Source organism: Mustela nivalis (genome assembly GCF_964662115.1).
Source record: "Mustela nivalis genome assembly, chromosome: X".
Classification (NCBI taxonomy): domain Eukaryota; kingdom Metazoa; phylum Chordata; class Mammalia; order Carnivora; family Mustelidae; genus Mustela; species Mustela nivalis.
In genome coordinates, this window is record NC_139040.1 from 106,793,846 (window position 1) to 106,808,403 (window position 14,558).

A 14,558-nucleotide genomic window follows, 5' to 3' on the forward strand; every position below is an offset into this window, starting at 1 on the left:
GACTGGAAGAGATTATGCTGAGTGAAGTAAATCAAGCAGAGAGAGTCAATTATCATATGGTTTCACTTATTTGTGGAGCATAAGAAATAATACAGAGGACATGGGGAGATCGAGAGGAGAAGGGATTTGAGGGAATTTGGAGGGGGAGATGAACCATGAAATACTATGGACTCTGAAAAACAGTCTGAGGGTTTTGAAGGGGCAGGGGGTGGGAAGTTGGGTGAGCCTGGTCGTAGGTATTATGGAGGGCACGTTTTGCATGGAGGACTAGGTGTGGTGTATAAAGAATGAATTCTGGTACACTGAAAAGAATTTTAAAATATTCAAATGAAAAAAAAAATGTTTGGATCAACCAGGAAGTCAAAGAAGAACATAAACAATTCATGGAAATTAATGAGAATGAAGACACATCACTCCAAAACCTATGGGATATGGCAAAGGCAGTCCTAAGGGGAAATACATAGTCATCCAAGCCTCCCTCAAAAAAATTGAAAAATCCTGAATATACCAATTGTCTTTACACCTTAAAGAACTGGAAAATCAACAACAAACTGAGCCAACCCCATGCACAAGAAGGTAAATAATTTAGATCAGAGCAGAGATCAATGAATTAGAAACTAGAGATACAGTAGAACACATCAACAAAACTAGAAGCTGATTCTTTGAAAGAATTATTAAGAAAGAATTAATAATACATTCCTGGAAACCTATAAACTTCCAAGACTGAATCAGGAAGAAACGGACAACCAGAATAGATCAATATCTAGTAACAAGACCACAGCAGTGATCAAAAACCTCCCAAAAAACAAGAGCCCAGGACCTGACAGATTCCCTGGAGAATTCTACCAAACATTCAAAGAAGAAATAATACCTATTCTCCTGAAACTGTTTCAAAAAATAGAAACAGAGGGAAAACCCCCATGTGCTTTTTATGTATTAGCTTGACCCATATAAAATTGCTGATATTCAGCTTAATAGAAAATCTGGAGTCTAGAGATTCATTTAGAGATACCCTGATAAGTGTGTGGGTGTTTAGTGACAAGAGTGTTACCTGTCTTATTGCCTATTATAATCAGATCTTAAAAAGAAAACAAAGATGCTGAACTCCTGCCTTCTGTGATTCTTCCCCTTTGTGCAGAATTGGGTCTGGATGAGTAACTTCTTGGGCAAGTACAGGGTTCTCCTAAGTTTTACAGCTACAGCATTTTGCCCCTTCAGTAGATTCTTGCTTCTAACTGCTGATAATGCAACTCTGCCCTACCTATAGATCCTCTTATTTTCTTTCTTTCTTCTTTTTTTCTTTTTCTTCTGATTTTTGATGTAATTGTTCTATGATTCATTATTTGTGTATAACACCTAGTGCTCCATGCAATATGTGCCCTCCTCGATACCCATCACTTGGCCACCCCATCCCTCTGCCCCTCTGAAACCCTCCATTTGTTTCCTGGAGTCCATAGTCTCTCATGGTTCATTTCCCACTTCGATTCCCCCTCCACTTCATTTTCCCCTTCCTTTTCCTAATGTCCTCCATGCTATTCCTTACGTTCCACATATAAGTGAAACCATATGATATTTGTCATTCTCTGCTTGACTTATTTCACTTAGCATAATCCCCTCCAGTTCCATCCATGTCGATGCAAATGGTGGGTATTCATCCTTTATTATGGCTGAGTAATACTCCACCTCTTACTTTTTTTTTTTTTTTACAGATTTTATTTATTTATTAGAGAGAGAACAAGAGCATGAGCAAGAGAGTACAAGCAGGGGGAGCAGCAGAGGGAGAGAGAGAAGCAGGCTGGCCATTGAGAAGGGAACAGGACAGTGCAGGATTTGATCCCAGGACCCTGGGATCATGACCTGAGCCAAAGGCTTAACCATCCCCTCTAGTGCAGTAGCTCTTCAGGCTCATTTCTTGAGTGTGAGAATATTCCATCCTCTCCCCTTTTGAGAACACAGTCCATCCAAACAGCTGTATATTTCTCACATACACTTCTTAAGCATATATATTTTTGAAATCCTTATTTAGTATGATACCTCAACATGTCAGTTTCCCCAGAATGCAGATTCTTTTTTTTTTTTTTTAATTTGACAGACAGAGATCACAAGTAGGCAGAGAGGCAGGCAGAGAGAGAGAGGAGGAAGCAGGCTCCCCGCCGAGCAGAGAGCCCGATGCAGGGCTCCATCCCAGGACCCTGGGATCATGACCTGAGCTGAAGGCAGAGGCTTTAACCCACTGAGCCACCCAGGTGCCCTGCCCCCATAATGCAGATTCTGAGAGAGCAATTAACTCTCAGCAATTTTATTGGCAAGTGCTGTCGGGATTAACACCTGTGAGGGAAGGCAAGGGAAGGAAGCGGAAAAGGGAAGAAGGAGAAGCTGGGCTTCAATGTAGTTGCAACCACAGCATCAATCAACTCTCCATCCCTTCCCCCCATCCTCCCAAAGTGTCCTGAGTTGGGGCAAGAGGGCTAGGTTTTTATAACACATACATTAACCAGTTACTATATGTGTCCTGCCTCCAGCAGCTTTCTCAGAAGCTAGGGCAAAATGGATGGGTCTCCAGGGCCGTGATTCTCAAAGCTTTAGCATATATCGAAATCACCTAGAAGGCTTATGAAAACGCAGCTCACTGGACTCCATGCACAGACCTTTTGATTCGGTAGGTCTAGGGAAGGGCTTGAGAATTTGCATTTCTAATAAGCTCTCAGATAATGCTAATGCTGCTGGTCTGTGGATCATACTTTGAGAAACACTGTGCCATACAGCTCATATTCAGGCACTTAAGAATGGTATACGGTGCCCTTATGAACAGAAAGAAAACTTTTTTTTTTGTATTTTAATTTTTTATTTTTTTTATAAACATATATTTTTAAAGTCACCAGAGCAGTCCATACTCCACCAGATTCTTAGCTATTGTCGTAGATTAGAATACCTGATAATTAAAATTTGTTACATAAAAAAGAACTTAACCTCTATCATAAATTATATTCATAAAGTATTATTACTATTCCCGATATCTGGGCATTGGTACTTTTAAAGTTTAGCCAAATTTTCACCAGGGTCTATAATTGGATAACCTAGACAGGAATTTACAGAATAATTCATGTTCAAGATCTTCACTTTTTTCTAAAACAATTCTTTAAAATTTCTTTACAATTCTCATTATTTCTACATTTTTTTATTTATCATGTAAGACACTTAAAGCCATATGGTTACGGAAAATTAGAAAATATAAGATACAGCCAGAGCTATTTGGAATACGCGAGTATGACATAAAAGAACCCTTGACTCATTTCTGGTCTAGACTTGGCGCAATTAAAATTTAGGAATTCAGTGTACATAGATTGATCTCAGGAGAAAGGATATAGCCTTAAAACTCCCACATGAGCAGGAGACAACAATTTCACCTCTCATCAAAGAGGCCTGTAAAAGAACTCACTTGAAGAGATTTTCCGCTCTTGCGGCCATTGAATTTTGTTAACGTATTTTCTAAATTAGCAAAGATTCAGCCTGATGTTGTCAATATTTCCAAACATGAGGGTATCATTGAGGAAAATGGTGCCTTACTGTCCTGCAAGAGTTGCTGTTCTTCCCTAAGGGCCTAATTTACAAAGCAGCAAACTCACTGGTAGGATTTGGCTAGAAACCTCGTTGTCTTGATAGAACCCTTTCATCTAATTTATGTGCATCGTATTTTACATAGAACTCTTGGAAAGTTATTTACTAGATACTCCCTCTGGAAGCAGAGGGTAAGCGGCATTTTTAGTTCAAGACTAGGGTAGCGTCCTGTGCAGCTAACGATGAGGATGACCCTGCTAATAAAATGCACACTATCTAACCCTCTGAGCTTCCCTCTTCCCTGAGAGTTTTCTTTTCGTCCTTTTATTCCCCAGAAAGTTGGAGCATGGGAGAAAATATGTCGTTGTCCGACCCTGTACTTGTCTTCTGGAATGTGACAGCTTATTTCTATCCCAAATTTGAGGCTTGAGGTGGCGTAAGTCTTAGTGATTTCTGTTGTGCAAGCCAACCTAGAAATACTAGCCTGAACAGGATGAAATTGACGCGTTTGTAGGTCAGAACGGGCCAGGTGACAGCAAGTTAAGCATGCTTTCCACCTGAGTGTTGCCTGCCAGCTTCGAACACTAAGATTCTCAGTGCTGTGGCGATGCCTTTGAGCTTTGAAATCATACTGAATAAAAAGATTTTAAAAATAACGATTTTGATCTTTGTCCCTCCACTGATAGTTTGCAAACCAGATAAGCAGGGAGTGAGCAGTCCAGGTCAGCCCCTGAACTGTGCAAGGTTGAACTGATTTGCCCAACCCCAGCACCAAGGTACCTTTCAGCTATGCAGCAGGAAAGTTTATTTAGGGGCTGATAAATAGCTTCGTGCAGAGCTTCCTATTTTCCAGTAGCTGCATCCTCATAAACCTATTCTCCCCTCCACCAGTTAATGCAGACAGAAGATTTTTATCCAGTATGAGCACCGAAACTACACTGTGGAAGACTGTAGGCTCAGCAAAAACCTCACCCGTGATGAATAAACAGCTCTTCCGGGGGCTTCGCTGCCGCTGGCTCGGCAGGAGCTGTTTATTGCCTGGTTTGCACATCCCATGATAAAGTTGCTGCTGAAATAAATTGCAGTTTTGCATAATTATTGACAATCACATCCTAACAAGCAGTGTGTATCATATTCAAGTGTTCAATTTTTTAAAATCCATTTTTAGCTTATGTTTAATCCCAGAAAGTGTTTGTGTGGTAATAGAAGGCAAATATGGCATTTAAATAGAGTACTAATTTCCTCATTGCAGACAAAATTTACCTGAATCTTTTTAGATGGGGCTGTTACTGCCAAAGGCAATTTTCCCTCCAAGCTGTTATTATGTAGATTTTGCCGAAGGCATATGTGTGTGTATCGACAATATATGAATTATATATATATATATGTTTTATATATATGTCTGTATATATATATATATGTCCAGAAAAATTATGAATAATTTTTTTTAGATTTGTGTGTCATTAGGAAATTTGGTTCACCCCTTCTAAAAGATTAGAGGAAGGTTGGGAGCACCCGGTTGACTCCCGTCATGGTCTCAGTGTCCTGGGTACAAGCCCCGAACTGGGCTTCGTGCTCGGGAAGTGGAGGGAATCTCCTTTTTCCCCTGCCTCTCCCCCACACTCATACTTTTTTTTTCTCTCTCTCTCTCTCTCTCAAATAAATAAAACCTTAAAAAAGAGAGAGAGAAAGGAGAATGGCATGTGGGCCAAGCGAACGAGTATGTTTGAGTAACCCTAATGTATAACTAACTGTACATGGGAGGCAGTCATCTTGACACACATCATCGTCTTTTCATTCTCATCCCAGTGATAGGCATCACAGATGAGAAACTTCAGACTCAGAGGGGTTAAGTAACTTACCATACCACACAGCTGGTAGAGGATATTGGGATTTGAACTCCGATGTGTCTGTTTTTTTGGCTTTACTTTTTCCATCACACTGAAGTCTTTTCTTTGGGAGAATATTCTCAGTTGTGTGACCATCAGATAATGAAATGTAAAGCAAACACCATAGTTAGAACCATTAGAACACCATAGCGTCACACAAAATGGTATCTTGCGCAATGGTTTCTGTGAAATAGGTCATTTTTCTCCTTGTTAGACCTGTTCTCCTCTATCGTCCCCTTCTCTTGTTTCCTCCAGTGTTTAACTTTCTGGTCTAGCTTTGCATTTTCTTGACCTTTTTCCTTGCCTACCTAACCCTGACTTTCTGCCTCAGGTAACACCAAAGATGAACATGGTGTAGGGATTTTGGAACTTTACCTATAAAGATGAGCTTGTGCTTTTGCTGCATATGAAAATAAGTTTTCACAATGGGCCAGTAAAAAACTACCAAGTTTTTTTAAAAGGATTGCTTTTGGAAGTTCATATATAAACTGTACAAAGTTTACACACACACACACATACACACACACACACACACACTATTCTAGTTGTTGTTGCTTTTAAGACAACTTTTAGCTACAACCCACCCCTTTGCTGGTATTATAGTTTTGTCCCTTGATCTTTCCTCTTTTGGGGGGCGGGGGGGGGGCTGGGTGCACCATTGTGATACCTGAGGAGATCTGCATCTGGATATTTGTTCCTTTGCAGAGTGAGTGAACGAGAGGCTTCTCTGGAAGAAACCCACAGATTACTGCAACAGTTCCCCCTGGACCTGGAGAAGTTCCTTGCCTGGCTTACAGAAGCTGAAACAACTGCCAACGTCCTGCAGGATGCCACCCATAAGGAAAGGCTCCTAGAAGATTCCAAGGGAGTAAGAGAGCTGATGAAACAATGGCAAGTAAGTGAAGCTTTTCTACTTTGCTCTCTTGTGAATCCTGATGAACAATTCACGTGTCTATCCTCATAACTGATATACTGGGGACAAAGTAAAGTGCTTCTTCTCTATGGCCTGATAAGGTGCAGCATGTGGGCAAGAGGGGAAGACTCAGAAGCAGAAGGAAAAAGCATTTAGTATTTCATTTAATGTCCCAGTCTTTGAAATGATACATATTTTTGACCAGGGAAACCTTGCCCATAAAACCAGAGCTTTGGCCAAGGAGAAATTTTGCTCCAAGAAATAAATTAGGGAGTGGTTTATTAAATGGAAGAAGTTGCCATTTTGGAGTGTTTATTTAAAATTTTACAGGGAAAGCATCTGTATGAATTGTCTGTTTTATTTAGCGTTGCTAACTGAATCAGTTTCCCTTCATTACTTTCAAATACATTTTGAAATGTTAATCTGGCATTTTGTAGCTTTCTTCCCAACACTTTCTGTAAAAAGAAAAATGAGATGACTAAATTTGTCATAGTTAACGATCATACAATATTCAGACAATTGTTTTTCCTGGAAACAAAAATTATTCCTATAAAGTTTCATATGCATAAACAGTGAAAAAAGAAGTTTAGGGCAGTTTCGTTTAAATGATGTCTTGGTTCAAGGAGGCCCTTAACTTTATTCTCAGCGCCTGATATAATTTTATGAACTATTATGGAGTTTTGTTAGGTATACTTGAGTTTTCTGAATGGATACCGGAACGTTACTAATATCTCAAATCAACTTTAGAGTATCAAAATAATATGATCAAGCTTTTGGACTTCTTTTTTCGATATACTTAAATTATAATGAGAAAAGGTGATGGTGTATACTAGGTTGAAAAATACTTCCACGATCCGATCATAAGAAACAATATTTCTTCTCCTCTTCCTTTCCTTGTTTCCCTTTTCCTCCCTTTTTTTCTGTTTTCAGAGGATACTTTATTCCACAATGTGAGTTGAGTTCGTTTCCTTATTGGAAGTAGCTCATTTAGAGCAATACCTGCTTTTATCTTTGTAGATATGTCCCATGGCCCAAGAGTGTAAAAGCTATGCAGAGTTAGACTTTTTGGTCACTCTTAGATGAATGGGTAAAAAATGTTCTGCTGTAACTTATTTAACTTACAATATTTCATAAATAAAATTGTATTTCTCCCTTTAAGTACCTATGAAACCACCTAGAATTTTAATAAATATGTGGGCTTACATACTCTCAGCAGCTGTGGTAGATAAATAATAAAACCTTAAGTCAGTGTTTTAGCAGACTAATTTGAAAAGGAAGAATAATCCAAGAGATAATTTTAGAATAAGGATTTAATTAAGCATCCCTTTAATTAGTGAACAAGTCTGATTGAAGGCCAAGATACATCCGTGTATCTCCTGTATGTTATCTGCATTACTATACAGTGAAAATTCTGAGAAAATGCAAGATTCTGAATGATTAAAGAAAAAGATTGCCATGTTTTAAAACTATATTTCCTATGGAAGAATGGAGAATAAACTGCATTTTGTGTTTGGATCTTTAAACAAAAACAGTTGAAAGTTATGCAGAGGATACTTTCTTTCTTTCTTTTTTTTTTCCCCCCCAGAGGACACTTTCTTAGTTTGTGCTATAGTACTCATAAGAAATATTTATTATTAAAAGCCATATAAAGCTCCCCTAGAGTTCCTGAAAACCTTAGACATATCATCCCCCCCCTTAATTACAATAGGACTAGCTGAGATCTCAACACTATTTTAAAACAGAGATAATTTTCTCATTCCCTCCATGTTAATACTGGGCTTTCTATAAATTCCAGTTGCCTGAATAGAAATGACATTTATAGCCAGCTCTGATTTTCAGTTAGATGACTGGATACGGTCTTTTGATGAAAGATTTGGGGATGTCATGGAAAATATTCGAAACTACTGAAACTATTGATTATTGTTGTTAATGGCACATTTCAAGTGATAGATTCGAATTAAGGTACTGGAGTTTTAAAGCAACGAATGGAAATGCCAAGCTTGAAAGTAAATATAACCACATATCTTCAGAGATTGCATGCAATTTCAGTATTTCAGCTAAATGGAACTCTCTGCTTTTTTTTTTTTTCCTTTCTGAAGATTTTTTTTTAATTTTGAACAAAAGGAACTTTCTATAATATGTGTGAAGGAAAAAAGTGTAATAATAGGCCTTTGCACTTTGTTCGAAGAAGCTGGTAGCATTATGTTCATTGTTTGATTCATGCTGTAGAGTGAAAATAATTCTTACATATTAAAAAAGGAAACTCCAAATGCCTAGCCAGAGCATCAGCTCTCCCAGCAGATTCCAATACATCTGTCTTCCCAAAAGCATTGATGTTTTGCTTCGTACAAATGCTGCTGAATGGATACGGGGTGGGGGGGGCGTTGTGTGAAAACCCTCGAAAATATGTTTTTGCTTTATGACTGTCAATCAATTCTTCTATATATGGAGACCCCCCAGATCTTGTTAGAATGAGTATCACTGTTATTTACAATCCACTTCATAGGATATTTAATTCTCTCAGCAATAATCACAATTCATGGGTTCTATAAGAATACATGTTTTATGAAGCATATGCTTCCTGAATGGAATTAATCTGTGTAATTTCACTCTAAAAGCCATTAAGATTCCTTCCTCATATTAGAAAAATGCTTATTTAGTTTTCTTACAAAAAGCAAGGACATTACAGTTGTCCTTACACTTCAGGGTGAGGAGATTTTTTTCTTATAAATAGTGTTATTTCTGAAAGTCTAACTGGAATTTTAAAGCCAATATTTTTTTATAGAATATCATATAGAGCCCTGCGAGGCAACAGTCTGAGAATTTTTACATTGCAAATTTATCTTTAAAATGAAGAACTATATTCATAGTTGAATGAGATACTTCCTGTGTCCAAAACATTTCTCCTTGGGGCCCCAGAGAATTAAGATATCCGCGCATTCCAAGTTCTAACATAAAACTGTGGGTAACTAACAAAAAATGAGAAGACTCTGTATCTTTGCTAATATTCCATAAGAATTCTGCCAATCTTAACTGGTTGGCTAAGCACCCCTATGAGATCATTATAAAACCAGCTTATAAAGAAGGTGTGTGGTTGTGGGTACATGGTGGAGAGAGATGGTCATAAAGGTGTAATTAAGGGGCACCTGAGTGGCTCAGTAGGTTAAAGCCTCTGCCTTCAGCTCAGGTCATGATTTTGGCATCCTGGGATCGAGCCCTGTATCGGGCTCTCTGTTCAGTGGGGAGCCTGCTTCCCTTCCTCTCTCTCTGCCGCCTCTCTGCCTAATTGTGATCTCTGTCTGCCAAATAAATAAATAATTTTTTAAAGGTGTAATTAAGATATTTTTCTCAGCAAGAGAAACTATGAACAATTAATATTTGAGATTCCTTCCTCTGTGATCTGGATCTTGTCTCAGGCCAGAGCTCTAAATTCAGTTTCTTCTCTAAGCTCATGCATTTCACCCGTATCTCCTTCCCCACCCCCATCATAAAAATTCTTCTTCTATTAAAAAAAAATTTCCAGAGAGACTAATTTGATAAACTTTGAATTGTACATCAGCATGCACCTGTAAATTGATTAAGAAAGCTTAGATTTTTAGTACATTATTGAAATTGGAGAAGTATAGATGTGGGACAAAGGATATACAATGTATATATATTTGTTGTCCTTGAGGAAGAAAGAAATAAGAAATAAAAAATAAAACAAATAACATTTAAAAAAAGAAATTGAGGAAGTAGCTTCTTTAGTGTTTCTCACAAAAAAATCTTGGCTTGCTGGTTAATTCCAAAGGAAGAAGGAAGAATACAATCTTAGTAACACGATTAGTATTCTGAATAAATTGGATTGTCATCTTTCTTGGGACATCTAAGAATAGAGAGGTAATCTGAGGATCCCTAATTCTAAGAAAAGGAAACCCTTTGTGTATTCCTTTCTGTTGCTATAATTTGAACTGAATTTTATACATTTTTTTAATCTTTCTACTTTGGTTTTTCAAAAATATGAAAGTTAATCATGATATTTTTCTTTTGCCTGGTGACGCTGCCTACTATTTAGGATATGCAAAACTTTCATATATATATATATATATATGAAATATATATATGTATACATATATATGTATACACACACACACACACACACATATATATATATACACACACATATATAATTTCCTTAAGAACTTTGACTATACCATGAAATCTGTTGTAAACACCTGTTCACTGCTTAGTGTGCTGTTAGGACTTGCACAAACATGATTACAGAGATGTTTTTTAAACACAGTTTGGACAAAGTATTAGGTTGTGTAATCAATTTAATGAGCATCAATCCACAATTTTTATTTTTTTTTACTTTTATTTATTTTTTTAAACCAAAAACCCAGTTCATCCATTTCTCCACCCCCTTCCCCGCCTCTTGCAACCACCAATCTGTTCTCTGCATCTGTGAGCTAATTTTGTTCTGTTTTGTTTTTTAGATTCCACGTAAAAGAGAGACCATATAGTATTTGTCTTTCTCTATCTGATTTATTTTACTTAGCATCACAATTTTTAAATAGCAAGGAATGAAATTAGCAGAATAGAATAGGAAATGACAGACTCCATCGCTCTTAAGGAAGGATCAGGGCTTTTTGTGAAACTTTGGTTTCAGCTCTGTACGTGAGGAGGGGAGAGAGAGAGAATGAGAGTGTGCCTACTGGATATATTCAAAATCCTCTATAGTAGAATATGACATCTTCCTTTGGAATCCTTATATTCTAGAGGTGAAAATACATATGCTAAGGCAAATTATAGTAGTATGATCAGTGTTAGAGGGCTAGACGGGGTCTAGTGAAAACAGATGATTATGCTTGAGCCTTCCAAAGAGGCCAGGAAGCTCACCTAGAACAGTGTTTCCCATCTACCTAATATATTGGAAGAGCTTTTTTAAAAAGATTTATTTATTCTTTTCAGAGGGGAGGGGCAATAGGAGAGGGAGAGAGAGAGAGAATCTCTAGCAGACTCTCCACTGAGTGTGGAGCCCAACTTGGGTCTCAATCCTAAGACTCTGAGAACATGACCTGAGCCAAAATCAAGAGTCAGATGCTTAATGAAATGTGCCACCCAAGTGCCTGAGGAGGAGCTTTTAAAAATGCTAATCCCTTGGTTCCAACCTGTAAAGATTCACATGAGATTGATGTCCTGCCCATGATTCTGATGTCTAGACAATGTTGAGAACCTCTGCTCAGAGAACATTGGAAGAACAGATTAGGGCTTAGCTAGGTATACAGAGTAGAAAAGAAAATTTTGGCAAAGGCAATATCATGTTCAAAGTCCTGAGCATTGTGGGAGTTTGAAAATCTGAAGGTACTTCTGTGTGGCTGGAGTATCGTTGTTATAAGAAGTGAGATCAGAAATGTCAGCTGGGGCTAAATTATGTAGAAAAACATCAGGATATAGTAAATAGTGTATGGGCCTTGTAGGCAGGAAGACCACTTATTCTCCTACTTGTTGTCTAGCCTCTAAGTCTAAATCATTTTTCTCTACTGTGAGTACAACATTCACAGGATTTGTGAGGAGGAAATAATAGGATACTGTAAAATTCCCTCTTGAGGGGCAGAGTGTTGAACTCAGAGGGCTCAATATGCATAAGCTGTCTTTCTATCCATTTGGCCACCTACCTTTAAGAGTTGGGACTTTATCTGTAGTCTCTGAGAAGTCACAGTCACAGTATAGTTTTAAGCAAGGAAATAGATTAACCAGACTTACACTTTTGAAAGATCACTTTGGTTGTTGAGAGGAGAATGTATTGAAGGATATAAAACCTGTCTAGAAACCATAGTCAGAAAGTTTTCTGTACTGTTCCAGTAAGAAATAATAATTAAGGTGCTGAAGTTGAACAAATGAAACCAATGTAAGAGTTATTTGGAGGTGAAAGTCAACAACATCATGTATGTTATGGGATGCAGAGGTGAGGGAACATCCTGAGGTATGATGAGGAATCATTGACTGCTTACCACTTGGTATGACTGAGTGCCTTCACGGAGTTGTAGAAATCAAGAGGGCAGCCAGTTGTGGACAGGGAAGTCAAGAATGTGGTCAGTTTGGAGGTGTTTGTGCATCATGAAGGTGAAATTCTCACCTCCTTTAATCAGTTGTGAATGTGGATCTAAAATTCGGAGTAGATACAGATTCTAGGTCAAAAATACAAACTTGAAGGACATTAACATGGCAGTCAGAGAAATACGTGATTTTACACATGAATCATGACTTGGTTTTCTCCACAGTCCATTCAGAAGTACACATAGAGGCCACCAAAATACCACTTACTCCAGCACAGAATAAGTATTAAGTGATGCCATTTTCTAGGTTATTCAAAGGGGCACAGCTAAAGGGATGTTTTTAATGGTTTAACCTTGAAAAAAGGCAAAGCAGTAGCAAAGCCGTAGTGTAAAATTCCTACCTTGGAAAAAATAAAAGTAATTTGAATAATGAATCCAAGATCTTGAAAAACGTCCCAATGAAGACAGTTTGTTTCTTCTCTTATACAAACATGGCAGATTTTATGTTTTCCTTTTATTCTCATGTAGCTACTATAAAAAAGTCATATGTTTCCACAGTACTATGAATTGCAGTACTCACAAATAGATTCAGGAGCCCCATGCTTGTCATCTTCAGAACTTGTCACATTCAGAACTTTCTCATGTTCTAGGTTTAGACCCTCAAATTCCTGTAGATCACAGAGATAATCCAAAAAGAAACAGTGAAATAATTCAAAGTTTAGAAGGAGTCAATGAAGACAAATGTTTAAGACTGGTGTTTTATCTCCTATAGAAAGGAAGACTAACTATAGAAAATAACAATTCATCTTTGCCCAATGTTGGAAACATAATCAGTTTAATGCAATATGAGTATAGTCACTTGGTTATAGGGGTTATGTTACCACAGTCTCTTATGTATGTTAACATGTTAATTGAACATACTGAAAACTTTAGAACCTATTGTTCTGGATATTGCCATTAAAATTACCTGTTATCTAGACTGATATAAGGAAAGCACTAAATTGAATAACTTTGTAATTCAGTTCTAGGATGCTATAATTTTAGATATACAAACTAAAAGGAAGGCCCACATAGGAAAGAGGATACTGTGAATACTGAAAAGTCAATTTTGATAGCCCCTAATAGCCATTGTCTTTTATTCCTCACAGAGCTTTTGTGAGGATTTTATAAGGTAATAAATATAAAAGCACTTTGAGAAAGCTTTCCTCAAGTGAAAGATCCTTATTAATGATATGACAAAAGTCCAACTGAATATATAAAACCAATAATATACTCTTTAAAATCAATGGATCAAAGTTATATTAATTAATGAGAATAATGATTGCTAAATTTTTCATTTTTATAACTGATGAAGCACTTTTACTTTGATTTTCTGATATTCTCCCAGAAAACATTTGGTGTTAGTACTCTTATTATTTTTATTTTCAGTTGAGGAGGGTAAAATTAAAGATGTTATAGTAATGTAGCTATTGCTCCTTCCTTGAAAATGAATAAATGTGAGTTTCATCATACCAGATTGGGGGAAAATAGTTAAAAATAAGAGCCTGTGAAGTAAATGTTTAGTTTTCTGAGATGAATAACACAATGTACTCATCCATTTATTAGGATAGATAATGGTAATAACTCACTTTTTTAAAAGAAATAGTATTCTGTGCTAGGCAATGTATTGGGTACATTGCTTGCATGATGTACTATCATCTTACCCTTCTTACAGTTGAAAAAAAAATCAAAGCTTTGAGAGGTTCGGTAACTTCTGACAAGGTCACACCACTATATACTGAGAATTGAATTCTTTGAACGTAAATTTGACCTTCTGACCTTCGACTCACCTTACTCCTCTTCTCATTCCTCTAAACTGACTTGGCCTTCCAGGCAAAGACACAATATAACAACAAGTAAGTCTCAAAGGATTCACCTAATAGGAATTTGTGGACTAATGGAAACATTCCTACTTCCTAAATATCCAACTTCCCTTCAACTTTTCCAGTCTAGTTTCAACATTGACCTCTCAACTGAAAAACTTCTCTATGAAACCACTGTAACTCCCAAATGCAAAGGCTTTCACCAAGTCTTTCCTGCCCTAGAAATCTCTGCATCACTTGTGATTATTGCCCTCCACAGTTTTCGGGGGAATGTCTGGCCTTTTGACTTGCTGGGGTT

The 14,558-nt window shown here is 37.3% G+C and overlaps 1 protein-coding gene across 1 annotated transcript in view; it reads left to right on the forward strand.

Annotated features, from left to right (window-relative positions):
* DMD (dystrophin) overlaps window positions 1-14,558 on the forward strand; it is a 2,004,585-nt gene that overhangs the window by 1,508,552 nt on the left and 481,475 nt on the right. The window contains exon 52 of the mRNA XM_082716529.1: window positions 6,153-6,342. Coding sequence (XP_082572655.1) covers window positions 6,153-6,342 — 190 coding nt within the window. The remainder of the gene's footprint in view (window positions 1-6,152; window positions 6,343-14,558) is intronic.